The sequence below is a fragment of the Miniopterus natalensis genome, chromosome 21 (assembly GCF_054644295.1).
Source record: "Miniopterus natalensis isolate mMinNat1 chromosome 21, mMinNat1.hap1, whole genome shotgun sequence".
NCBI lineage: Eukaryota > Metazoa > Chordata > Mammalia > Chiroptera > Miniopteridae > Miniopterus > Miniopterus natalensis.
The window spans coordinates 20,139,820-20,164,938 of record NC_142101.1 but is presented as its reverse complement, the minus strand read 5'-3'; the positions used below and the strand labels follow the sequence as shown (position 1 = coordinate 20,164,938).

Below are 25,119 nucleotides of genomic sequence, written 5' to 3'. Positions count from 1 at the left end.
TGGCACCTTGTCCTGCACAGCTCCTCCTTTGCAAAGAGAAGCACCCACGCCGGGCTCCCGAGTGGGGCGGCCCGACCGGACGGCTCTCCTCCCGCCCCCGCCGAAGGCTGCAGGGTCTGCCCGGAAAACGCGCTGGGGGTGGGAAGGCGCTCCGCGCCCTCGCCCCGCGCTCGGGGATCTGCTCCCCCCCTTTCCCAGCTGCGCCCACTCTCGCCCCCACCCCGCAGGCCCCTGGCCGGCACTGCGGAGCCCGCCCCGCGGGCTGTTCGCGGCCGACAGCTGGAGGGCGGGGAGCCCGCGGCGCGGAGAAGGGGCGCGCGGGCGGGGAGGCCGAGGGCCCGGGAGCGCCCCCGGCCCCGGAGCTGCGCCGCTTCTCCGACTCTCCTGGGGGCGGGGGGACGAGTGGGGCGCAGCCCCTCGGGTCCCGCTAGACCTGCCCGCTCAGCCCCCTCCTCCGAGGCCGATGGATGAGCGGGAACTCTGCCCCCCACCGCACCCCGCAAAGTGGGCATCGCCTCCAAGCTCGCCCCAAGGGCACAGCACTGAAAAGGCCGGCGAGGGGCGGCGGAGGGGCAGAGCCGACGCCCGCGGAGTGGAAAGGGGCTGAAGCCGAAGGGCCGCCAGCAGGGACCCCGCCCCCGGCGGCGCGGATGCCGGGGCGGAGCGGCACCTACCCCCGGCCCGGGCCTGGCGCTCAGCTGCCCGCAGTCCTCGGAGGCCCGCAGCCCGGCTCGGCAGCCAGCGCGCGGGTCGCGCAGGCCCCACGCGGCGCCGGCCGGACCTCGAGCCGCCGCAGCCTCGGGGCAGGAGCCCCGCCTCCGCCGCCGCCGCCGCCCCGCCCCCGCCGCGCAGCCCCGCCCCGCGGAGCCCCGCCCCTCCCGGGGCCTGGCCCCACCCCCAGAGGCGGGGCTGCCGGCTCGGGGGCGCGCCCCGCCCGCACGGGCCCCGACCTGCCTTCGCGCCGGGCCCGCCCAGCTCCCGCCCCGACTGGCCTCCCCGCGCCGCCCGCGGCTTGTCAGCTTCCACGCTGCTCCCTGGTGCTCGCTGATTACTTGTCCTTTGATAGTACCCCTTTTTTATTTTTTAAATGTCTTTATTGATTTTAGAGAGAGGGAGAGTTGAAACATCAATGACGAGTCACTGATCGGCTGCGAGCGGGCAGCCGGCCGGGCCCTGACCCCGCTCTAACCGCGATCTCCTGGATCCTAGGTCGACGCTCAACCGCTGAGCCACACTGGCAGGCAGTCGCACCCATTTTTCATTGGAGAAACTTGAAATCCAGATACATTCCCACAGTGTGTGCTTAAGTGAACTGCGTCACTTGTCTCCATCCGGGCACCGGGCAATGCTAACACACTAGGAAGTCCCTAGGCCGGAACTCCCGACTGTCAAATTATAGTGAAATCTCTCCATTTTCCTGAACTGCTCCTTTCCCTGTGCAACCTCTCCTGTGGCTATTAAGCATCACTGTGCCTACTGAGTCCCTGCCCAAGGCTGTGTGTACTGCAGGAGTGTGAAGAATATTTATGTGCTTGCACTGTGTACATATTTACAGATAAGCACATGTTCAATATCAACAAAGGCTGTAGTTGAGATCATTTGCACATATAACCTTTTTTTTTCTTTCCTCCAATATATTCACCACTTGGCTTAGTTTCCAGGTGCTTTTTGGTAGAAGGCAGGAAAATCTGAGTAATTGTGATGTATTTGTGGGGTGAGAAATGAAGCTAAATTCATGTTCTGTTCAACTGTCAGAGCTAAGTCAATGTATATATTTAAGGAAAATTACATAAGTAGTCCAGAAAGTCCCAACTCTTCTCCAGGTGGTTTAGGGGTCTCATCAAAAGGAAGTCCCTGCGACACTTCACATCCTTTCACTAATAAACAGGAATCACCCTAGAAATGGCAACTCAGCCAGTGAAGAGGGAAAGCTAAAGCCCTGGTAACGCTTTACCAAGTGTTTTGCAAACAGTAAGCTGAGAGAACAGCTGAGGCAACATCTAATATTTTATCTATCATCATACCACAGGGTTTGATACAAAAACTCAGAATCTGAGCCAGAACACAATTATTATGCCAAAAGCATTTCAGTCCCCCTTTTAAAGGGAACTCCTAAATGGGGGACATGCAATCCACCAGGAGAGCCCCCTTCTGCTCCATGGAATCTTTAGTTCAGGGAACTAGGGATCTGTGCTTCTCCTCTGCCTCAGAGGCAACGTTTGAATGTAGAGATGTGCAAGGTGCTTACTGTCCTTGGGTTTTGTTTATTTTTTAACATTTAAATGCCCAAATTCTGATTTTCATGGACCCAGGCTCACTTTCTGTGTGAACAGCTTCAGTTCTACCTTCTGTGTGGGGTAAGGTTAGCTATCAGCAGTATTCAGCAGATGCTCCCTAAACAGTCCTTAAATAGCAGGGGGCAGGGAGGATGGTAAGGAAAGACCACCACCAATTTAGCAGTATGGTAGCAACTGCCCCCACAAGATTTTCCTGTCTAAAGAGTGTCATCTTAACGCCTACCTCATGGCAATATCTAGCTCACTGGCTAATTTGTGGTGGGGGTGGGGTGGCAGAAAGCAGCAAGGTTATCTTGTCAGCAAAAACAAAACAAAATAAAACATCCCAGCCATGTTCCTCTTCTCAGACATACCAGCTACAGCAAGTCCTCTGACAACAGGTTTCTGCAGTAACGACACACAGGATGACAGGGCCAAGCAGGAACATCACAATGTGCTCATAGTTCAGGAGGCTGGTTTCAAGCATGGGATGTATTTTTTAATGACCTTCAGTATAATAAATGCCTTTCTAACAATTCAATGAAAATACCACTATCTTTCCTGTAATAACTTTTCTAATTTGTTTTATATTTTACTTAGAAACACATATTTAACAGACTCTTTCTTCTTATACACCTTTAGGTTATAAGAAAAAAGGGATAAGGTATACCACTATCAAATTCTTACTCACCTTTGACTTTTTATCTGCGTGCACTCTGCCTACTCCCCTTTGCCACCATCTACCACAGAAAAACGAGACTGACCTTCTAACTGTGGGAGAGCCGAGGGTCCTGGGTGGGAGTCCTGCCTCCGTCACTGATATCACTTCCTCAACCACAGAATGAGAGAGCAGTATCACCTACCTTGACAGACTGTGGACATTAGAGATACTATGTAAAGTTCCTAGTACAGGAACAAGGACACAAAGTCATTACCATCACTACTCTCAGTCTCATGCAAAAAAAATGCCTAAAATCCAAAATTGGCAAAAGAATATTTATGTGATAAATATCCAAAAATTACTTTTAAAGAAAGATACACAGCCAATCTTGCAAGATTCTGAAAACCCTGTCACCTGCTTTATTTCTGGAGAAGGGTAAAGGGAGAATATTCACTTGAATTTGAGGGGCAGCTACACTGGAAGCAACAGTAGCAGCAGTTCTATGTCCTACGGTTCCTCTGATCCACAGGGGAGGCTTCAACTTCCTTGTTTGATTCAAGAGTCTAATTCCTTCCTGGAGCAAGACTGTCCACTTTCATTGGGATGAAAGAATAAAGGACAAACTCAATAGCACCAGATGGGGCTTAACCAGAAAACAGGGCCCAGTTTCTCCTTTCAAATGAAATTTTACATTAAAATATGTTTAGAAGTCGTAATTGTTTCTGCTCTTGATTCAGCCCTTCTCCTTCCCCCAACAGGAGCCCTGGGAACCTGAAGAGCATGTGCATCATTAACCAGATAAACAATCCAGCCATCCTTCCACAGGGGACTCTGATGACCGATGGGCTGGCCTAGCTCAGCCTGCCCACAGGGACAGGACGCCGTGACTATGCTCTCAGGGAGAACGGGTACTGAGGATGCCACCAGTCAAAGAGTCGAACGCTGTGCACTGGATCCAGGATGACTTGCACACCCTGCTCGCTGCGCAGTTTCCGACCACCATGGACAGGAGAGTCTTGGAACACCAGTCTCACTCGATGATGCCGCATGTCTGTGCTCACATTGATCGTAAACTGGGAGGAGAGAGCAAATTACATTCCATTCCATATCGAAATTAAACAACCTGTTCTCCTACAGCACACTCTGAAATGAGACAGTCTAGACAAAATTTACACTGGCGAGGCCACAAGATAATCTCTAAGTAATACCAACACCTCTGCAAAAATATAAAAATTAAGAATGATTTTTTTCTCTTTAGCTTCATATATTTATTTATTTATTTATTTTTTAACATATCTTTATTGATTTCAGAGAGAGGAAAGGAGAGGGAGAGAGAGAGATAGAAACATCAATGTGAGAGAGTCATTGATCAAGCCCACAAGCCAGGCATGTGCCCTGACCGGGAATCGAACCCCGATCACCTGGATCCTAGGTCAAAGCTCAACCACTGAGCCACGCTCGGCCAGGCAGCTGCATATATTTAAACTCTCTCAAAAGGCTGGATAAATCAGGATACACGCACACAGACTACCACCAAAACCAACTTTTAAATTTTTGGTTAGAGCAGGGATTTTGATCAAATACTGTTGAGCAAGTCAAAGCAAGAATCATGAAACACACATGATCCCATTTTTTGTATGTGTAAAATACACCACAAAATTTCTAAATATTCCTACATGTGCAGATCCGTACAGAACTGTTGAGCATGGAGTACATGGAGTATGAATGGTAGACAACTGGGTCATTAACGTGGCCTCACCTAGGATAGGGGAGGTGCTTACAATAAAGCAGCGTGTATGACGCCATCTCCATCACACAAAATCACTTGAGAGGCAGTGTACACATGTACATGTTAACAGACACACTAAAGAGCAGTTCCCAAAAGGTAAACTGCAGTTGTAGGTTATTGGAAGTCTAAGTCACCTTTTCTCAGTGTATTTATGCACTACTTAAATTCTTTATATAAAGCGTGTATTATTTATTTTACCATTTAAAAAAAAAGCTATTTTCTTATATGTGTGTGTGCGTGTTTGTGTGTGTGTGTGTGTGTGTATATATATATATACTTTTTAATCTTTTTTCTTTAATCCTCACCTGAGGATATGTTTATTAATTTCAGAAAGAGGGAGAGGTGGGGGAGAGAAACATTGATCAGCTGCCTCCTGTACGTGCCCTGACGGGAAATCGAACCCACAACCTTTTTGGTGAACGGGACAACGCTCCCACCGAGCCACCCGGCCAGGGCATAAAGCTATTTTCAGTGTGGAGGGGAGAACCCCATGTTCTCTGAACATAAGCCTAAAATACAGAGAAGATAAGTTACATAACTGTCTAGTTTCAAATCCAGTTAAAAAAAAATTAAAGAATCTAAAAGACATGCCAGAGGCATATTTGTTGTTTACTAATCTAATTCTTAGCTAAGCATCCCCCCAGGAAAGACGGTCACCACACTTTAATGCTGCATGTATGACGCCACATGCATCCTGAGGTCTCGGTATACAGCCTCGTCCTTGTCCCTCGTGGGGACACGTCTCTACACTCATGATCACTACAAAAAACAGAGGTGCAATATTCCCAAAATAAATAACTTCTCCACAAATCCGCCTGTTCCTAATATGCAAGTCTGCTTTCAGACTTTTTAAAATCTTCATCAAAGACTTCTTCAATGGTTAAATTTACAAATTTCTTTCAAAACCAAGGTACTAGTTAGTCTATGAAAGAGGTGACGAGACATCCTGTCTCCACTTACCAGGGTGAATATCATCCCCATGACGATTGGAATAAAGATGAAATTGAGGGTGGTGACCTGTAGGAGGCAGCAGTCCTGGTCGGGGTTGGTGTGAACATCTTCATACTGAACAGGAGGCTGCAACCCTCCCACACACTTGCTCTTTAATCTAGGAGACTGAGGAGAACAGAGAATCAATCTCATGGCTCAGAGGACAAGTTTATGGATCTAAGACTCCACCAATGAAAAGTTTATGGCTCAACTGATGCCATGAGACCCATTTTTCTGTTATCTCCTCTCTCTTTATGAACATATTTCCATAGAGATCAAGGAAAACCTGCCCTTGGGATGAGCAACATGGCAGCTGGTGTAATACTTTATTTAGACAGTATTTCCTGCCACCTGGCAAAAAATGGAAGTGTATAGCTCTATCAGAGGCACTCCAAATGTTTGGAAGACTGCAAATCTCTTGTGACTTGTCAACTCCAGAGAACATGTGCTGCACAAAGGGGAGACACAAGTGGCCATCTAATCCCGGGCATCTTGCAGAGCCCTGTGCTCCAGGGCCCAGGACCCACTCCAGGGTCACTCTCTGTACTAAGCTGTTACACCCTGTGTGTCTTTCACCCAGGCGAGTTCCTTCTTCATTGTCTCTTCATGGCATTATTGCAAGTTTTGATGTGCATTTGGTTTTAATAAGTCATCTTTATGCCTAGTTAAATTTATTAGAACAAGATATTATCTGAAAAACAAAGAAGAGATACAACTACATACCTGTTTCTTGAATTTGAAGTTGAATTCCCACATTGGTTCCTGTCTGTTCCCAACAATCTTTCTGCACCAGAAAAGTAAGCACTGTAAGAAAAAAAAAAAATAAACCAAAAATAAAAGACAGAAAAGGAAAAAATCCAAACAAGGTAGCCAAAAGTAACCAGCAGGAGCCTCTCTGTGTGCCAGCTCTAGAGCCCGCCAGTCCCAATGCTGAGTTCACTCTGGCACAGATAGAGACCCGCCCCCCAATTTGACACTGGTGCAACACGAAAAGACAGTCCCAGGGATATTCGGTAAAGAGGAGAGGGACCAACGTACGTCAACCTCAGAGGCTGTGAAGTCAACCCTACATGGTCTCTAGGGAGTGGGGCATTCTTAGATTCAGCAGGCCACTCCTCTATATTAAAACGTGAGTAGCCACCGGGCAAGATGGTAACAAAGGCAGGCAGAGAAGGCCAACCCTATAACAAATAGGAGCGAGCCGCTCAGGACCCTATAGGAGCAGAGAGCAGGTGTGAACACTGCAGGACTGGGCTGAATTCAGTGCGCCCTTCATGAAAGGCAGGCTACAGTTAAGGTTAAGCACAAGAAGTCAAGTACCTCCCAGGGGACAAGGGGTGGGTCGTCCGCCGTGCCAGCTGTCCTGCCCTTCAGACATGCCCTGTACGTCCTGATGTTCCATCAAAAATAATGGGCTTGGCTTTAAGGGGCAAACACTTCTGCTGCCATCACAACGGCTCCAGTGTCCCACACAAGCTATGCTACTGAAAAGAGAGAGAGGGAGAATCGTATACGAAAAGCTGGAGTCCGGGAACGTGGGACCGCTCCTTCAGGCATGCTGGCAACTCCCTGAATGCCATGCGACTGTAGTTGTACAAGTGGCAAGGCCATGCATGGGACAGCTACCACTGCAGGTCCCACATCCTCTTCAGAAGATCTCTAACAAGGCACAAAAGAAGCAGCCAGGTAGCCTGGGCTTATTATCTGGATTAAACATTAGCTATCATTCCACATTGGCTTTTAGAGTCCACTTTAAAAATTACTACACAGTGATAAGAGTGTGAAGACACGGGTCCTTTAGGACTGGGCACTGGAGCCGCTACGATGTGTCAGCACGAGTTTGCCCAACGCTGCTCTGCTTCCAGCAACCAACCTATACCTGGCTGGTCGGCTCTGGGATGATGCCCTCCTCATCACAGTCAGTCTGACACTATCACTGTTTCTGGGCGCAGAAACTGTAAACGTCACACGATACACTGTCCACTCACATTACAAGCAGAAACAGCTGCTGGGTGAAACTCTACCCCACCCTGTATCCATCAGCTGGCGTGATATTAAACTGAGCTCAGCCCATGGCCCTGACCACCTCCATTTGCAACCCTAGGAGGAACCTTGATAAATAATCTTGAAATCAGCAGTACCCTTTAGTCAATATGTAACAGGTAGAATATTATCACACTTGGGCTATATCACCTGGGGAGAAGAATCGCTGTGCCATCCAAAGCATAAAAACAAAACGCAAAAGAACAGGAAGTGCTACAGGACACCAGATTTTGTGTAGGCTGAGAGTAATAAAAATTACCCACAGACTCAAAAGATACAAAATTTAGATACTATTAGTTCGAGGGAAACAGGCTGAGACTTCAACTTGCCCGAATCATCATACGGCTACACTAGCCTAGCTGGACAGTCAGTAGGTGTTTCGGAGAAGACCGACCAAAGGCTGACAGGCCTACGTACAAACCAGAAGCCAACAACTTGAACATGACGTGTGAGTATAAACTGCTGGGGAAATCACAAGATTAAGAAGAAGCCTGGCCCTAGCTGGTATGCTCAGTGGTTAGAGCGTCGGCTGGCTGAAGCAGCAGCCTGGACACAGAAGGATTCAGAGCGCTGGAGTCTCTGAGTGGGAGCGCCGAGGGGCCTGGCAGCAGTGCATACTCAGCAGACGCTAAGGGAGCATGGTCTATACACCAGGACCTTAAGGGATCGACAAGAAAGGGGAATCCCAGACATCAATGTCACCCCAGAAGCTGTTCGGGGTGCATCTTTGCATCATGATTTAAAGCACCTCTTATGAATTACAGCTGAGACCTACCATTGGAGTTGTGTTCTTCCTAGCTCAAACCATCAAAACCACCTAATGTGGACCAATGTACAATGCATGAAAACAAATAAGAGAATGAGGAAGATGCTAACAGCATAAGGAAGCCAGGCCAGCTCAGCAGGGACATCTTGGAGAAGGGAAAGCCCTGAGCCTTGGAAGTTTACATTAGTCCCCTAGCAGCCTCATACCGGCAGCCCTAACCCTCCCCATCACGGAAGCCAGAGACAAATCCACCATAGAAGAGCCCAACACTAATTCCCACTTACTTTGGAATTCCTTAATGTGCTGGGCGTGCTTTCTGGAATGGCTGGGTTTTTGGAGATTCGAGCAGCAAAGGGCTCATACATATGGTACAGAGATCGGATCACACACGCCCGGAGGCAGCGCAGCTTCTCCATGGACTCTGGTCGCAGGCGCAAAGGCAGAGAGGCATCCAGCGTGTAGTGCCTGAAACACGACACATTACTCCTACCAACATGTGGCCTGTCTCTCCTACTCCAGGTCAGTCTCTTAGGACTCCCGGTCTCTGTGTGACTTCACTGACCAGTAGTCAGCTTACCCCCAGTGCTCTCTGACACACGCATTACCAGCTCTTCTTCTCAGCTACCTCTGCTTCTTTGCTGTGTGACACCCAGTTCACAGACCCTCATAACCCTGCACTTCTCCACCCTTTTCAAAGTTCCTAATCTTCAGTACATCACCTCAAAAACGGGAAAGTCTTTGCCTCGATACAAGTACAATATACTTCAGACCCCATCCTGGGGAAGAGCCACAAGGTCCTCCTGTCACATGTCGCAGCAGGTCCTCTACTCCCTTCCCAGCACATTCTCACTGACAGTTCATAACTTTCACTACACTTGTGCACCCAGTACCAAGAGCCAGCCCTCCCCAGTCACATGGCTCGCCCTCTCCTCACCACTACCACTGTACACAGGGCAGCATAAGTACAAGAACTATATGTACTTCAAGATTACTAGCAAATCTAAGAAACTAATCCATTTGGAAAGGCAAACGGATGGGCATCTGAAGCTTTTGAAAATCTACCTAAGACAACTGCCTGAGGAAAAGTCAGACAATTCTGAAACCTGAAGCAAGACTTTTTGCTGGAAATGGATACTGGATCGGGGAGGGGACAACCACAGGGAAGACAGTTACCTGGATGAATTAATAATATCAATTTTAAATGAGAGGGGTTCAAGGAGTCCAAAGCCAGGCTCACGCGAGGCATGGAGTAGAGAAAGTACAAAGGTCACCATCCCAGGAGCAGGTCCACATCACAACCAGCATGAAATCAGCTACATAGACAACAGGGAGCTCCCTGTGGCCGCACCTTCGGTACAACCTGGTCCAAAAGGCAGCAGTGCAAGTGACAGTCCAGGCATTCTTACAAATCAGGGAAAAATTCACAATGTCCTCAGGACGGATGTAGGAAGCCAGCAACAGCCAGATATCCATGGGGTACTCTTCTCCTCCAGCCCCATCCAGGTCTTCTGAAACAGAAAAAAAACCTGTAATCTCTTACCTTCTTTTTTTTAAAATTAAATTTATTGGGGTGACCTTAGTTAATAGGGTCCTATAGGTTTAAGCGTACATTTCTAGGATACACGATCTGTATGTTGCATTGTGTGCCCACCACCCATAGTCAGATCATCTACCTTAATCTCTGAACTACTATTACACACACAGCTAAAGATCCCCAATCAGTTAGGCTCTCCCAGGGCTTGCACAGCTAAGAAAAAGGTTTTAAATAGGTCCAAGGAAGCCTCTCAAATTCATCATTTCCTGATTATTCCAGCTGCAGGAAACTTTTGCTTTCTATTGCCCAGTGAATAGGTCTTGTTTTTAAGGCCTTTATTTAACAATTACTTACATGCTATTTTGAAGTTTTCAACATAACTTTGCACACATTAAGTCATTCAATTCTCATAATTCAACGGAAATAAGGAAAAATGTTCTTGTGCCCATTCTACTAACAGGAAAGCAGAACCTCACCACCTAGGGAAGGTACACAGAACCCAGGTTTTCTAACTCCAAATTCCAGCTTTGCCCTTGATTTTCCTCACAGTCCCCAACCATCAAACATTTTCTTCAGTTCGATCATTTAAAAAACAAAACTGACTCTAAGATGGTATGAGGAAAACCTCAGTGTGAAAACTGAATAAAAAAACTGGTAAGTGGCAGCGGTCTTCCCATTACTCAGTAACTGCCTGTGCACATTTCTTTTCTTCTCATTTTTCCTTGTTTCCCTGCCAGTCTGACCTATGATCCTGCCCACAGGCATTCAGTATTCAGAGACTCTGACAATGCATCCCACCTCCTCCTCCATCAGACCTCATCAGTGTTAATTCTCTTGACTCTGAGGCGCAGTATACATCTCAGGTTCAAGTGAAAACTCACACTCCATACAGACGCCTGAATCTGGGCTAATCCTAACATTAACCTTTAACTCAAACCTCGTCAAAGAACTATCCAAAAGCTAGCTTTCTTCCTTCTCTTCCCTGGCAAAAAGCCCCTACACCACCTCCCCAAGATGCCTCTGCTTTTCTAGGTAACTGCTTCCTGCAGTGCTGTTACTCAATCAGGTTCTTGCATTCGGTTCTTCCTATCAGAGATCAATGTCTCTGAAGCAACATCCTCTTTTCTGGTTCCTACCCTTTCCTGTAATCACTTAAGGCTCAGTCTACCATGTTTGGGCCCCACCTTGTCCTACATTAAATCTCTCTCAGAAAGAGAAGGCAAATGACTACCAGCATTTCCTCCACTGAGACCCATCGGAACTTTTACGAAGCAGAATGCTATTAAAAATTTTGTGTTTAGGGTCAAAATTAAGTAATTACTAAAGAACTGTGTTCTAAACACAATTATTAAGACATTTCAAAATGTAGGAAATGGAATCAGTAAAGAAAAGCTTCATGGTATGTTAAACCATCCCACTCCTGAGATCCAAACTTGGATTCTCTACTGCTGTCACCTCTGGTGCTGCGGAAAAAGTGACAGCTTCAAGCTGTCACCACACACAGGATTAATGAACCAAGAGAGAACAAGCCCTATACCTCTGTGCCTCTTGCTCTTCTTTTTTCTGGAGACAGGTCTCTCATGGATGCTCTCCTCCTTCGCATCCATCTCATCACTGCTGTCGATGATGTCACAGGACTCACCAGCCCCAGAAAGCGCTTCCACTGCAGGAACCTGAGAGGCTTCCAAGCCACAAAGAGATTTTACTAGAAGGAAATAAGGGAAGGGTGAGAAGGCACAGTCCCATCCAGAATTACAAACAGCTTAGGCAGGATATCAGCATCCATGGGGGGGGGGGGGAGACTAAAAAAAAAAAAAAACTAAGAGAGGCTGCTAAAGAAAGTGAAAGCTCTAAAAAGAAAGAAAACTGAGTGTTTTAAATACAAATAATTGGAAAGCAATGGGCAAACTGTCTCCTGGAAAGTGCAAACCTCAGGCTGAAGAAAAAAGGAGTGCACTATTCCCCAGCTATAAACCCCAGGGACAAAGTGAAAGGCAATGCTGTTCTCATTTTCACAAATTCCGAGGACCTGCGTTTGAGAGGCACTGAATCCCATTTAATCATGTTCCTGGGCTGGAGACAGTAGGTGTCAGGGTCAGGTGAGTGCAAAGCTTGGAAGTAGGAAAGCATGTGAGAAGGGAAAGAAAGATTCGGTTCTTACACTAGAAGCAAACTGCAGAGCACGGGGAGGACACACGTGAACTGCAGGAAAAAGACTAACAGCCAAGAAGGGAGTGGGAACTGCCGAAGCGCACGCTACGGTAAGGCAGAGACACAAATAAGGCATTTCTGCGACGGAAAGTGCCAGTCTCCTGGCTAAGCCCCGCCCTCCCCGGATCTATTGAGCAAGCCCGGAGCAGAGCAAACACGCTTACGGAAGGCGCCCAAAGGGCTGCAATAAAGACACGGACGGAACCGCAGGAACAAACCGCCCAGTTCCGTCTCCGCGCCCGATCTGGAGGCTCTTAGGAAGCCTACCTTCCTGCTGAACTGCATTGGCGACGGCCTTCTTGACCCGTCCGGACCTCACGACGGCCGGGTCCGAGTTGGCATAATCCGCCACGGTCACTGAAACAAGCACAGCCCTCAGGGGAGGCGGCCGTCTCCCTTCAGCGTCCCCCCGCCAGACCCCGGCGCCCCGCAGGCCCCGGCCCCGGCCGCCGCCTCCGCCGCCCGCCTCCTCCACCCGCCGGCCTTTCATCGCCCGGCCCCTCGCCCACCTCGCCCAGAGCAGGCGTCGTGGGCCCGGAACTTGAGTCGCTTCCCTCGCTTGGGCATGGCGGCCGTGTCGGGGCGAGGCCGGCCTAGCGGGCCGGGACCCCGGGCCATGTCTCGGGCCCCAGATCCGGCCCCGGGAGCCGCTGGACAGCTCCGCCCGGCTCCGTGGCCATCCCGCGCCGCAGGCCGCCGCTCTCGCGATGACTCACCGGGACTCCGCGTCGCGCTGGTGGTTACGTCCCCTTTGGACGCCAATCACCGCCCGGCGTAGTGACGTCACCATCCAGCGCCCGCCTGCGCCGGGGCTGCGTGGAGGTTGGTGGCTGTCGGGGCCGCGCGGGTTTCCGCGGTTTGTACCCCTTCTCAGTCCCGAAACCCACACCGCGTGGGTCAGAACTGAGTTTCCAGCGTGACCTCCGGGTTTTTCTAATGCCGCCCGTGTCCACGCTGCAGGGTCGCTTCACCCAAACTGACGGGCATTGTCACGTCCCTGCTCCTCAAGCCACAGGGCCTGCGCGCCTGCTGCTCCACCGAGTAAGTCTTCAGTCTCATTTCTCCTCGAAACCTGTGAGTTAACACATTCTCAGCATGGCAGGGCGGGCTCTTAAAGTTTTTTGATTTATCGCCGTCATGCAAACAAAGTAGTAGAAGGGTCGATGAGGAAGGAGCGTTGTCCTTCCTCTCGGGAGAGAGGAGCGCCGCCGAGCGAAGGTCGCCGGAAAGGAGCAGGGCCTGGCTGCTGTCGCCAGCACGAATAAGTCGTTACCTGTGGTCCTGAGGTTTTTTATTTGTCCTTCCAACTTCCTTGCCGTCCCGAAAGGTGCTGCTCCCTGGATCGGGAAGCACAGTACTTAGGGATCAAAGTTCCACCCTTTTTAATCTTACTGACCCCTTGGCCTCGTACGTGGACGCTGGTCAGGAGTAAGGACGCTGGCTTTACTACCATTGTGTAACTGTTCCCAGAGGTCGTGCTCATAAGCTTGAATCAACTAGGAATTATAATTGAAACTGAATATAGTTGATTATAATCTTGAACTGTTCAGATTTAATTCATCTAAAAGTCATAACATGAAACAAGGGCCTAATAGACTGTTAACTAATAATTGTTTCAAATAGTTTTTCCATGTATACATAATTTATGTTTATTGGCAGTTTGCAAATGCAGCAGCCGGTAAGCACTAAGCCTTCTCATTGCACAACATTATCTGTAAAAATTCCTAAAGCCTACTGTCACCTCCATTACCGAACACCTGCTCCACTCCTCTTTCTAGACACTTTAGAACATTTAATTTGTCCCTCATTTTCTGCATCACTGTCCACGTTTGTGTTTAGTTGAATTTTCATAGTGAGACATTTGAAACATTTTCTCACTCACTTTTGTGTATATGTGATAGGTATTTGCGTGTGTTTACAATGAGGATTACATTTAATATCTTAAAGTTATAACACTTTCAATAATAAAAGTTCTGCTTATACATCTTTATCGTCACCCCTTTCTGTTATCATTGTCACAGAATTACAGCTTTATACACTGTCCAAAATTATAGGCTAATAGTTGTTTTCTAATGCAAGTAGGAATAGAATGAAAATAGGCAAAAACGGTGTTTGTGTGCTTCTTTGAGTAGGAGACTCAGGATTCATGTGCTGCTCACATTTCTCTGGGGAGTTGCAGCCAGGCCCTGTGAGTGTACACCCACAAGTCACAGATTAAGAAGCAGCCGTACAAGTCCCCAGTCAGCATCATGAAGGATGTCCTGTGCATGCTCATCATGACCGCAGCTGCCCTGTTCTCAGTCTTCTTCTTCTTCTTCATTAGAGAAAGCCCTTTTGACACTACAAGTTTCCTGTCCTTAGTGAGTACCAGAAGCCATGGGTCGGGCAAAGTGGAAATCCCTGGACTGAAAAAAAAGAGACATTATCTAAGTGTCCATTTGTGTGAAATTGTCACTAACATTGTAGACACTCAAAGAAGAAAAACAATAAAGCCTAAGGACTCAACATATTTTTCTTTGATGGGGCAATAAAAGATATGGCACTCTGGGAGAGAGAATTCAGGGCTAGGAAGAAATTACACTTGTTTCCTATGGTTCAAAGTTACACATTTTATCCCCATTTTATACCATAGGATCCTGAACCTCACTGAAGTTAAGTCATTTCTGCAAGTAGAGAAAAATTGTAAGGGATTGAGAAAATTCCACCAGAACCCAGGAAAAGCAAAGAAAAAAAGGGAGAGGGGTGAAAATTAATTTTGATGATGAAGAATTTAGACTGGGCCCAGCCGGGCGTGGCTCAGCCATTAAGCGTCGACCTAGGATCCAGGCGATCGAGGTTCGATTCCTGGTCAGGGCACGTGCCCAGGTTGTGGGCTTCATCAATGACTCTCTCATCATTGATGTTTCTATCTCTCTCTCCCTCTCCTTTCCTCTCTCTGAAATCAATAAAGATATATTTTTTAAAAAAAAAAGAATTTAAACTCGGGCACTGGGGTAGCATCTCCCCATCTCCTCTCTCATGCTTAACACATGCTTTGCCCTTCATTGGATTAAGTGACCGACATCAAACTAGTCAGAGAGATGACTGTGGGAGAGGAATGGCGCGGGCTGACACACTCTCATTTCCTACATATAACCCTGGACTCCCTTCACCCCAAGACCCATAACCTATACAAAAATCCCCAGGGTAGAACTTTTTCAGATGATAGAAAGAAACTGAGTTGAGCCCTGAGCAACCTAACCCTGTATCCTGGAGGTGTTTTATTATGTGATGCGAAAAGGGAACCCACTCAGCCATTATTCCCAAAGGGCAGGACTCAGAGATGAAACTTATCTTTTCTCAGGAGGAAAAGGAGCTGGTAGCTTGGCAGAGAGCCCGGATGCAGCTCAACCCTGGTAGAACACATCACCTGCAAAAGTTCAAATATATGCAGAAAAACTTAGAATCACTCAAAAACGTGAACTCCCGTATCTTGGTTGGAGCCCCTCCTGTGGAAAAAAGTGAGTGTGCACAGGGGTCTAGACCATGAAAGGGGCAGGTCAGGCAGGTGGAGAGCAGAGACTCACAACAGCATCTGACACAATAGACCACTCTTTCCAGTTGCTTCCAGGATCCCAAACTCTGGTTTTCCCCCAACCTCACTGATAGATCCTCAGTGTCTTCTGCTGGTTTATCTTCTCTCTCCAACATCTAAATGTCGAGGTGCCCAGAGCTCATTCCTTTTCAGGACTGCCTTGGTGACCTCACCCAGACTCACAGCTTTAAGTACCACCTATATGCTGATTACTCCCAAATTTACAGCTTTAGAATAGATCTGTCTGTGGTCCTCGCTCACCCCTGCAGTATCCTTTTCCCTGTCATGGTAACCATGTTGGCATCTGTTGTTGAGATCTGTGTGTAGACATTATGTGGCCTTTCTTCTGTCAGCTCAGTCACACTTTGTGGTTCTCCCTTTGGGTGGCTGAACTTAGAATTCCTCTGAGGCTTTGAAGATGAAGATGCATCTATGCATTTGTTTTTTTCTGTGTCTTCTGAAGTATGAAGTCTTCTACTTGGACTTCTCCACCCCTCCTGTTCCATATTCTCTGTCTTCCAGGAATTCTGCAAACATTATGGTTCTTTAATGGCAACTTTTCTGGTTTTTCAGTGGCACTTTGGGTGAGAAGAGACATAAATGCAAATTTTTTGGTTTATCATCTTTATTTATTTCTCCAACAGTAGTTTCTCAAAGGTAATGATTTTTTAAAAGCTCACAATTTGTGACCAGATATTAACTCCTAACATAGTCCATACTTAGGCCTGGGGGAGAAAAAATGTAAAATATCCATAGGAACACATTAAGTTGGCATATGGGAAAACCTGAGAGTATTATAACCACACCCGTAGCAACTGTTTTTCTCACTTCCATAAGTTGATAAAGGTCCTCTCTCTCCCCAACCCTAGAGCTGCTGACCATAGGGATTTCTTCAGTGCAGCGTCCCCAGGGGAACCACCTCGTGGACACCCTGCAGTCTCTCTTCTTTGCCTCCTCCTCATCTGAGCGGAAGCACGTCACTGTTCTGGTACACCTGGCAGGTCCGGACCCCAAGTGGCTTGTACAAATGATCTACAATCTCTCAGCCCTGTTTAAACCACACATCCAGGCCAGAGAGCTAGTAGTGATCACTACTCCTCTCACCAGCTACCTTCCCTTGAAGGACCTTGAGAAGACCTTTAACAACCCTCCAGCCCACGCAGCCTTCCACTCCAGACAGAACATGGACTATGTCTCCCTCATGAGTTTTGCTACCCCCTACTCTGACTACTTTCTGATGGTCGAAGATGACGTGAGGTGCACCCCCGGATTTGTCACCCAGATAATTACCACAGTGTCTGCCTGGGCAAGCAGTCCTTGGGTGATGCTGGAGTTCTCTCCCCTGGGTCTCACTGGGACACTCTTCCACACTGGAGACATGTCCCACTTTGTCCCCTTTGTGCTCCTCTTCCGAGAAATGCCCTGTGCCGACCTCCTTTCCCATTTTCAGGACCTCTCCAATCGCACCCGGGTCCAGTTCCTGCCCTCCCTCTTCCAGCAAGTAGGCAACTCCTCCTCCTTTGAGGAAGATGACTTTGGCTCTCCCAGCAACCCTGCTGCCTCTGTCCACACCAGCCTAAAGGTCGCCAACAACTCTGTTCCCTCAAATGCCTACAGCCTGGATGAGAACTTCTTTTACACCAAGTCGGCTGAGCCTGGCAGCCATCTAACTATAGTTTTGAAAGTACCTGCCCATGTGTCCCGAGTTGAAGTGCTGACTGGCTCTGACCTGAGAGGCAAGAATCAGCTGGAAGAGGGACAAGTAGAACTGGGCTGTGATTCTACAAACAAGGTCAGTGACTGTGACGACTATGTTCTGCTGGGGCTACTGGCAAATGGCATTCTGAATAAGCAGGTGTTGTCTTACAAGTCTGCGAAGAAGGTGAAATGTGTGAGATTGCTTGTGACAGCCCATGCACCCTCTGGAGTAGTGGTCAGGCACATCAACCTCTGGACCAAGTGAAGTTTAAGTGATAAATGTGCTCTTGGTCCCAGAGCCACTGGTGGATGAGGTGGGCTTGTTAAAACACTGCCTTGTTTTCTCTCCAAAAGGCCTACCATTCAGAATTCTCCCCTTGAGGCAGGAATACCCGACTTCCAGAAACAGCAGGAGCACGTGGGTAGGACTGACTGACGCTCATATCACAAGACTAGCCACACAACAGAGGATGGGGGCCTCTCCACTAGCAGAAATGGACTCATTAAAGGCTGAACTTCCTGTGTGGCAGGAGAGGAACACAGCTGTGTGCTCTGTGGTCTCATTTTCCATTCAAGGTGGTCATTTGATGCACACGTATTGATCCTGTTATGGTCAGGCAGTGTCCTCTTCTACATGATTACCCAACATGCCAGGTATTCCTTTTTAAATAGCCTCCAAATTACTGAAAATCATTTGTTCTGATCCGTGGTAGCTCCTGTGTCCAGCACAGTCTTATCTCTGGGACTATAAGGTAACGTGGGTTTCTGATAGGAAAAACTTCAGATATTTTACTTTTTTTTCACTGTTTGGCTATGAGATCTTTATTCCCAGAAAATTTGAGCCCTGAGCTCAGCTAGTGTGCAGTGTCCGGTTTTCACTAGCTTGAGAGCTAGAATCCATGAAGGCAGGGAGAGGAGGAAAGGAAAGGACAGCTCTAAGAGGGATATTTGGGAAGAACCCAAATCAAAAGTCAGGCAGTGTGTCCCAGTGATCTGTAATCCAAGTGAATGCAAGAGCTGGAATCTGCAAACAGGATGGGGGGACAGAAACAAGGAAAGGGGGTGGGAGGGAGAAGCTCAGCATCAGGCAGCCACAGGATCGACCTCAATGTTGGTGGCAAGGCCAATACACCCCGCAGAATGCTCCCAGCTGATGGCTGACCAGAGGGTCACCAGCAGGGCGCATTCTGACAAGATGGAGTGGGCCTCTGACAGGTGACATCAGCATGTTTGAAACTCCCAGAACCACACTGCAGTCCCAGGCTTCCTGGCCAATCCTTCCTTCTCTGTCACCTTCTACCCTTGTCAGACCTTGGCCAAAATCTGAAGCCTCTCCCTGCCTGCTCCTCTCCACTAATGAAGCTCTGGAATGTCTAATCCCATGTTCACGTCAGCAACTTGGCAGATGTGAACTAACAAGGGGGTGCTGAGAGTATTCTGAGGAAACAGTAAGGTGGGGATTTGGGACTGGCCTCCTCAGGATGTTCAGGTGGTTGTGGAAATAGAGGTTAAAATAGGCCAACAGGACATCATCACTATGGGCAAAGTAGGTAGGCAGACAACCACGAAAGGCAAAAATGGAGGAACAGTTGCCCTAGTAAGTCAATCCCTTGCCTGGTTTATGGACCTGAGCCAATTTTCAGGTCCCGGTGCAATGAGGGGAGGTGGGCAGGTCCCTAGAGAGAAGGAACCCGCAACACAGGTCCTGTAAGATTACCCAGACCGCCCCCACCCCCACCAAGGCACCTACAGACATTTACTTGGGTAATTGTACAACTGGGGAAAGGGAGACAAGGAATTTAGGATCCATTTAGGAATGTAGGTTTGGGCCACACCACCAGGGAATCCACAAAACCCTCTGACGTGATAGCTGAGGGTTAAGATGGATTCCCCACTGACCTGTCTGAAGCTTTCTTGAAACTGCTGATGTCTACAGCCCCCCTCCCTTCCCCTTCATTCTCACTTGTCAAACCTGCATTGCGGCCTCAAAGGCTGTGATGCCCCCCCCCCAACAAGTCCCTTGCACATCTGATTCCGTCTTGGTATGGGATTGGGGGTGGACTCTGCCAGTACATAGCGCACTTCTGTAAAACTAAAAGGCACTCCTTCCCAAGGTGGGTGGCTCCCGGTGTGAAGACCCCACGCCAGGGTTTCTAATGGTGGGTTTAGTTCCTGCCACTCCCCTGTGCAGAACATAATCTGCACAAGCACAGAGGTTCAGCTCAGAGATGGCGTGAATTTGTGATACAAAACTGGGTGACTCCACCAGATCTATTTTAAACAAAAAAGGAAATAGATGCTATTTATTTAAGAAAAGGGTTAGGCTCTGTTTCGCCCGAGGCAGCCACTGCTCTTCCTACTGGTGCTGCTGCAGACCCAGCCTGGCTGTAGATGTACCAACAGTGCCAATCAAGACAGTAGCCAACCCTGGCCAGGTGGCTCAGTTATTTGGAGTGTCATCCCATGCACCAAAAGGTTGTGGGTTTGACTTTCAGTCAGAGCACATGCCCAAGTTGCGGGTTCAGTCCCCAGTTGGGGCACAACAGGTCGATACTTTGCAATCATTCAACCAATCAGTCAATCAAAAAACATATCCTTGGGTGAGGATTTTAAAAAAAACAGAAGTTAGCCAAACTTCAGGCTCAGGTCCAGATGGGGGCAAGGGAACAGCTCGCAAAGAACGAAAATTGTGGCTTTATGGGAAAGATTGGCAATTTGCCATGAAGGCTGCCTGGGCCATGAGGCCAGTCAGGGCCAGGCCCCAGGCCAGGGCTTGTTTAGACAAGAGAGTGATGAGCATAGTTAGCCAAAATGGCATCTCCTTTCGGCCAGGGGGTGACAAAACAGTGGCAAGGACAAGACTGACAGACAAACCAGAGAAGCCAGATCTGCTTCAAATTCAAGTAGTTATCTGGAAGGGGAAGCCAGAAAGTCAAGATTGGGGTGAGGTAGGAAAACTTTCCACTAATCTTGTGTGATAACTACATAGAGTATTGGAAGGTGACCTTGGTTTAAAGGATTGTAATCATATAAAATATGCTCTCTAACCAAAAAGGAATAAAAGTAGAAGCAAATAATTATATATCTAGAAAATGCATAAACGTTGAAGTTAAGCAACAGTTCTGAATAGCTCATGGGCCAAAAAAGAAATCGCAGCAATTAGAAATTATTTTGAACTGAATAATGATGAACACACATCTAAATTACTTATTTATCCTATAACTGGATATCCTATAACACGGATGGTTCCTCCAAAAACTATCTATGGGGCCCTCTAATAGGGGAAGGGATCACTCAATATCCACGCTTGTCAATTTGATTCAAACTGACAGTTAAGTTCCAGCTTCTGGGTTGAGATAAGACTGGAAAGCTGGCTTTAAACCTTGTTCCCACAGTAGCCAGAAACAGGTGCTTGATGTGAGCAGCCCCCATTCAGGGGGAACAATGGTTGTCAGGCAGGGTCTCCTGGGAGGGTGACTAGTTTCTGCTACCTCAGAGGAGCACTCTGGACCCCCATCCTGCAACATTAAAGTTTTTTTCTCTTTGATTTCAATGAAATCCCTACTCTCTGATGGTTTATCAAGCCACATTTTCTGTTAGACAAAAACCTCCAATCACTGTGGCTCTGCAAACATGGTCAAGACTTCTGCAGGATTAGAAATTTCCAGTCACTTCTAGGTTTCCATCCTTCCTACCAGTCCAGGGTTGGGGAGACGTACAGGAGTTTCCCTTGGTCCCTGGGACTTGACCCCAAACCTTGTAATCTGTCCAAAATAATTCCTGAATGGAGACTTTTGCTTGAGTTTGAGTTTAGGGACGGGTGTGCCTAACACCTAATCCTTGATTTCCTCTTCTTGGCAACACATCCTCCCTGGTGGGACCTCTACTCCAAGAGTGGATAAACCAAAGACACTGCTCCAGTTTCACCTGGAAACCCAGACAGGAGGTGAAGAAGGTAGAGGCTGACTAGAACCAGAACCAAACTCCGTGACCTTTGTCTCTCCTTAGATGGTTATGGGGAGTGGGGGGTGGGGGAGTTGTCGTCGAAGTGGGTGGAAAAGGGAAAGGAAGTAAATTGGCATAAGTGTCCAGGAGAAAGGGTGGGGGAAGGGAGGGGAGGCCTCAGGCAACAGGAGGACGTCTCTGACTTCTCTCACTCAGGGCCCAGCACCTGCTCACTTCCTGCCTAGTTGCCGGGCCCAGCACCATGCCCTTATGGAAATACTCCATCGTGGCTGTGTCCTTCATCTCCCTGAGCTTCTTCCTCCAGGACAACAAGAAGAAGCATCTTGAGTACAGCGTGTCGTTGGTAAGTGCTAGAAATTGAGGCTGGACTACTTGCCAACACTTCAGCAGGGTGGAAATTTTTCCAGTTATGTAAACACTCTAGTATTACCATAGAAGTTTTAAGAAGAGGGCACTTGAAGATTCGGGAGAGAGTCAAAAAAAGATAAATATTAAACCAGTGTTTAATATGGATAGGATTTGACTAGAAGAAGAGAGGAAGAGGGCATTTTAAGTGTCGAGAGAGCCTTGTGTAGACCTGGATGGCCGTGCTGACTGGCAGGCCCCACGTGCTAGGAGCTGCCTGGTGCTGCTGCCACTGTCCTCACCATGGGGGAGATGGTGCCCTCCCATTCTCCCTGTAGGGACAGAGACTTGGAGCCCCAAGGTGACTCCTCCCACATGCACGGCTGCAGTAGAGGGGGGCAGGCTCAGGTTCTGGGGTCCATGTCCTCTCTACATGCCTCAAACCAGCTAGATCAGAGCGTGAGATGGGTGTGGGGAAGTGTGCAGTCAGAACTGAGCAAAGGAAGGGCTTTAGAATTGAGGCACTGTGTGCGATTCCTTAAGGACAAGACAGCTTGGTCTTCAGCAGCTGTCACAGCACCCCGCATAGTCCAAGCAGAGTCAGGTGCTCTGCCAGCCTGTAGTGGTGGAGAAATCAGACATGGGGCAAGGTGGGATAGGCAGGTTCTTATTCTGCAGAAGCCTGAGACCTTGCCACAGGAAGCCACATGGAACTGGAGTGCCCCACTTCCCTGACCCCTGGGCTACCACCCCTTCCAGAGCCACGTTTGTACTCATGACGAGGTGGAGACAGCACTTCACTAAGCCCCAACACTCAGGCTCACTGGTGACTGGATCCTGGGGCTTTCCCAGCCTGTCCTCCTTTGTCTCCAGAGGAGCTGGGGTGAAGCTCAGGGCTGATGCTTATCCATCCTCAGCAGGAGGAAAAGAAGACAATACTGCAGCAGCTGAATCAGGAGCAAATCAGCTCTGAAAGCAAGAACCACTTGGAGACCTTCAAGGAGATGCAGAGAAGCTCCCCTGTGCTCCAGCAAGCCAACTACAAAGTCCTGGCTGGAGCCCGGCCCCAGGAGAAGAGTGAGTACATGGGTGGGAGGTCAGGCTGAGAGACGAGGTTGGGAGAGGACCCAGAGGGAGACAAGCGTGGTGGGTGCCAACTCACTGGGCACTGGACTGCGAGAGCCCTCAGGTTCCTCCAGGTCTGAGGTGAACGCCAGGCTAATTTGCCATGCCAGCGTTTCCCTTTGGTACGTGACAGCCTCCCCATCAGAGAGTCTTGTCCTTCACAAACGTTCCCCCAACAGCCTTGCAAAGTAGTGATCAAATAAAACTACCTCACAGCCTCTGAGCAGAGATTAACCTCTTACTGGACCACACTCTCCAAGGGAAAGGAAATGTGATTTTCTCTCAGGTGTTAGCATTAAGAAGAGAGTGGAGGAGGGTCTCATCACCACCTAGAAGTGCTAATGGTGCCCTATGTCCCCTCACCCCAGAACTGCTGACGATGGGGATCTCCTCAGTGCAGCGTCCTCATGGAAGCACCCTCTTGCACACCCTGCAGTCCCTGTTCGAAGCCTCCTCGGTGTCTGAGCTGAACTGTATCGTGGTGCTGGTCCACCTGTCAGATCCTGACCCCAAATGGCTCAGCCAAATGGTCACCAATATTTCAGTCCTCTTCCAACCTCATATTGAAGACCAGGAGCTGCTCGTGATCCACGGTAGTCTCAGCGGCTCTCCTGTCCCAGGAGATCTGGGTCACACTAATGACTCCGCACCCTGTGAAGCTGTTTATTCCAGGCAGAAAGCTGATTATGCCCTCCTTATGAACTTTGCCACCAGCCTTTCTGAATACTTCCTGATGATAGAAGATGATGTTTACTGCACCCCCAAATTTGTTTCTACTATCTATTGGGCACTGTCAGCCTGGAAAGAGCGACCCTGGGTGATCCTGGAGTTCTCCAGCCTGAGCTTCTCCGGGAAAGTCCTCCACACCAGCGACCTCCCCCGCCTGACCGCTTTTCTCCTTCTCTTCCCTAAGGACACGCCTACTCACTTGCTTCTCTCTCAGTTCCGTCTTCTCCTGGCCCAGCATGTTCCCATTCATTTCAGTCCCCCAGTCTTCTATCGGGTGGGCAGTTATTCTGCGTCCGAGGATTCCTGCTTTCCTGTGGAGAAGGAAATGGTCTTTGGTGAACCAGACAACCCCGTAGCCAGTGTTCTCACTGACATGAGGACAGTATCGAACGTGATTCCTCAGTACGCTTATGTTCTGAACGACGAGTGCTACTCCACCATGGATCCCTTAAGAGGCAACACCCTGACGGTGATTTTGGAAAAGCCACAGAAGGTCATCCGCATAGAGGTGCTGACAGGCTCGGACACACAAGGGCTGTACCGGCTGCAGCAAGGCCAGGTGGAGCTGGGCTACGGCCCCCTGCCGGATGCAGAGGGCTGTGCTCGCTACACCCTGCTCGGGCCACTGGTGCAGGGAAACTTGGACCAGAGGGTGTTTTATGAAGAAGACACTGTGGAGCAGCTGAGCTGCATACGACTGGTGGTGCTGGCTTCTCAAGACTCCTGGCTCCTCATCAGGCAGATCAGGGTCTGGACTCAGCCTGAGGAGGAGGAGAGGTAGAGGCGCGCGGGAGCTCGGCGAGGAGGGGTCTTGGGACGCAGTCCACGTGGCTGGCAAGAAATAAAGCTAGAAACTGGTCAAGGCCTGGGCACTCTGCGTGGAGTGACCGCGTAGGTTACTGCCTGAACTGGGGTTGTGTGAGGATGAAAGGAAGCACTGTGAAAAGTTACACGCAGCCACAGGTGAAAACCCAGCCGCCCGGCCGGCGGAGCCGTCTGCTCCTGGGGAAGGACGGCCTGGCGGGAAGGGACGAGACAGCTTCCTCTCGGCTTCCGAGGGCCAGAGGGCGGGAGTCCCCGGAACCGCCTCGTCTCATCAGCGCTGCGCGCAGAGGCCTTTCCGGGAAGGAGTCACTGCCCTCCCTGAGAGGGGCAGTCCGGCCAGCGCCGGGCCTCTTACCTCGCCGCCCTTGCCCCCCCACGCTCTGGGTCAGGCCCCGCCCCCTTCGCGCCAATCCCTTCCGCCCAGTCGTCGCTCCGCCCCGCTTTTTCCGAGTCCATACTGCTGTGGGCCCGCCCCTTCCGCCTCGCCTCTTCCGGCACCGCAGATTCCAGCTCCCGCCCTTGCCGAGCCACACACAGACCGGCCCTTTCCGGCACCCCCACTCCTCATCAGTCCTCGCCCCTTACAG

The 25,119-nt window shown here is 49.2% G+C and overlaps 4 protein-coding genes and 1 long non-coding RNA gene across 8 annotated transcripts in view; 2 read left to right on the top strand and 3 right to left on the bottom strand.

Moving 5' to 3' along the window:
* PPFIA4 (PPFI scaffold protein A4) overlaps positions 1 to 753 on the bottom strand; it is a 32,259-nt gene extending 31,506 nt beyond the window's left edge. The window contains exon 1 of the mRNA XM_087828934.1: positions 675 to 753. The gene's annotated coding sequence lies outside the window, so the exon portion shown is untranslated. The remainder of the gene's footprint in view (positions 1 to 674) is intronic.
* Positions 754 to 2,737: 1,984 nt separating this feature from the next.
* On the bottom strand, positions 2,738 to 12,943 carry TMEM183A (transmembrane protein 183A). 3 transcript variants are annotated; one of them, XM_087828864.1, is made up of 8 exons: positions 12,780 to 12,943; positions 12,538 to 12,627; positions 11,597 to 11,740; positions 9,874 to 10,033; positions 8,810 to 8,990; positions 6,440 to 6,520; positions 5,687 to 5,842; positions 2,738 to 4,010 (listed from the first exon to the last, which is right to left on the bottom strand). In XM_087828864.1, the coding sequence occupies exons 1-8, from the start codon at positions 12,886 to 12,888 to the stop codon at positions 3,825 to 3,827; spliced, it is 1,107 nt and encodes a 368-aa protein (XP_087684990.1). In that variant the 5' UTR covers positions 12,889 to 12,943; the 3' UTR covers positions 2,738 to 3,824. The 3 variants fall into 3 exon arrangements, with proteins under 3 accessions (XP_087684990.1, XP_087684988.1, XP_087684989.1); XM_087828862.1 differs by having other exon boundaries at positions 11,597 to 11,764; positions 12,780 to 12,942; XM_087828863.1 differs by having other exon boundaries at positions 9,874 to 10,030; positions 11,597 to 11,764; positions 12,780 to 12,942.
* A 151-nt stretch (positions 12,944 to 13,094) lies between these two features.
* On the top strand, positions 13,095 to 18,082 carry LOC107536007 (alpha-1,6-mannosyl-glycoprotein 4-beta-N-acetylglucosaminyltransferase-like). Its single transcript, XM_016211605.2, has 3 exons — positions 13,095 to 13,311; positions 15,614 to 15,770; positions 16,714 to 18,082. Exons 1-3 carry the CDS (start codon positions 13,207 to 13,209, stop codon positions 17,805 to 17,807), a joined length of 1,356 nt encoding a protein of 451 aa, XP_016067091.2. The 5' UTR covers positions 13,095 to 13,206; the 3' UTR covers positions 17,808 to 18,082.
* On the bottom strand, positions 13,800 to 24,861 carry LOC107536009 (uncharacterized). Its single transcript, XR_001603095.2, has 2 exons — positions 23,907 to 24,861; positions 13,800 to 15,679 (listed from the first exon to the last, which is right to left on the bottom strand). It is a non-coding gene; the product is annotated as an uncharacterized LOC107536009 (long non-coding RNA).
* On the top strand, positions 17,548 to 25,016 carry LOC107536006 (alpha-1,3-mannosyl-glycoprotein 4-beta-N-acetylglucosaminyltransferase-like protein MGAT4E). Of its 2 annotated transcripts, none has more exons than XM_016211604.2 (4): positions 17,548 to 17,636; positions 21,704 to 21,851; positions 22,774 to 22,930; positions 23,347 to 25,016. In XM_016211604.2, exons 2-4 carry the CDS (start codon positions 21,750 to 21,752, stop codon positions 24,486 to 24,488), a joined length of 1,401 nt encoding a protein of 466 aa, XP_016067090.2. In that variant the 5' UTR covers positions 17,548 to 17,636; positions 21,704 to 21,749; the 3' UTR covers positions 24,489 to 25,016. The 2 variants fall into 2 exon arrangements, with proteins under 2 accessions (XP_016067090.2, XP_016067089.2); XM_016211603.2 differs by having other exon boundaries at positions 22,771 to 22,930.
* The last annotated feature ends 103 nt before the right edge of the window (positions 25,017 to 25,119 follow it).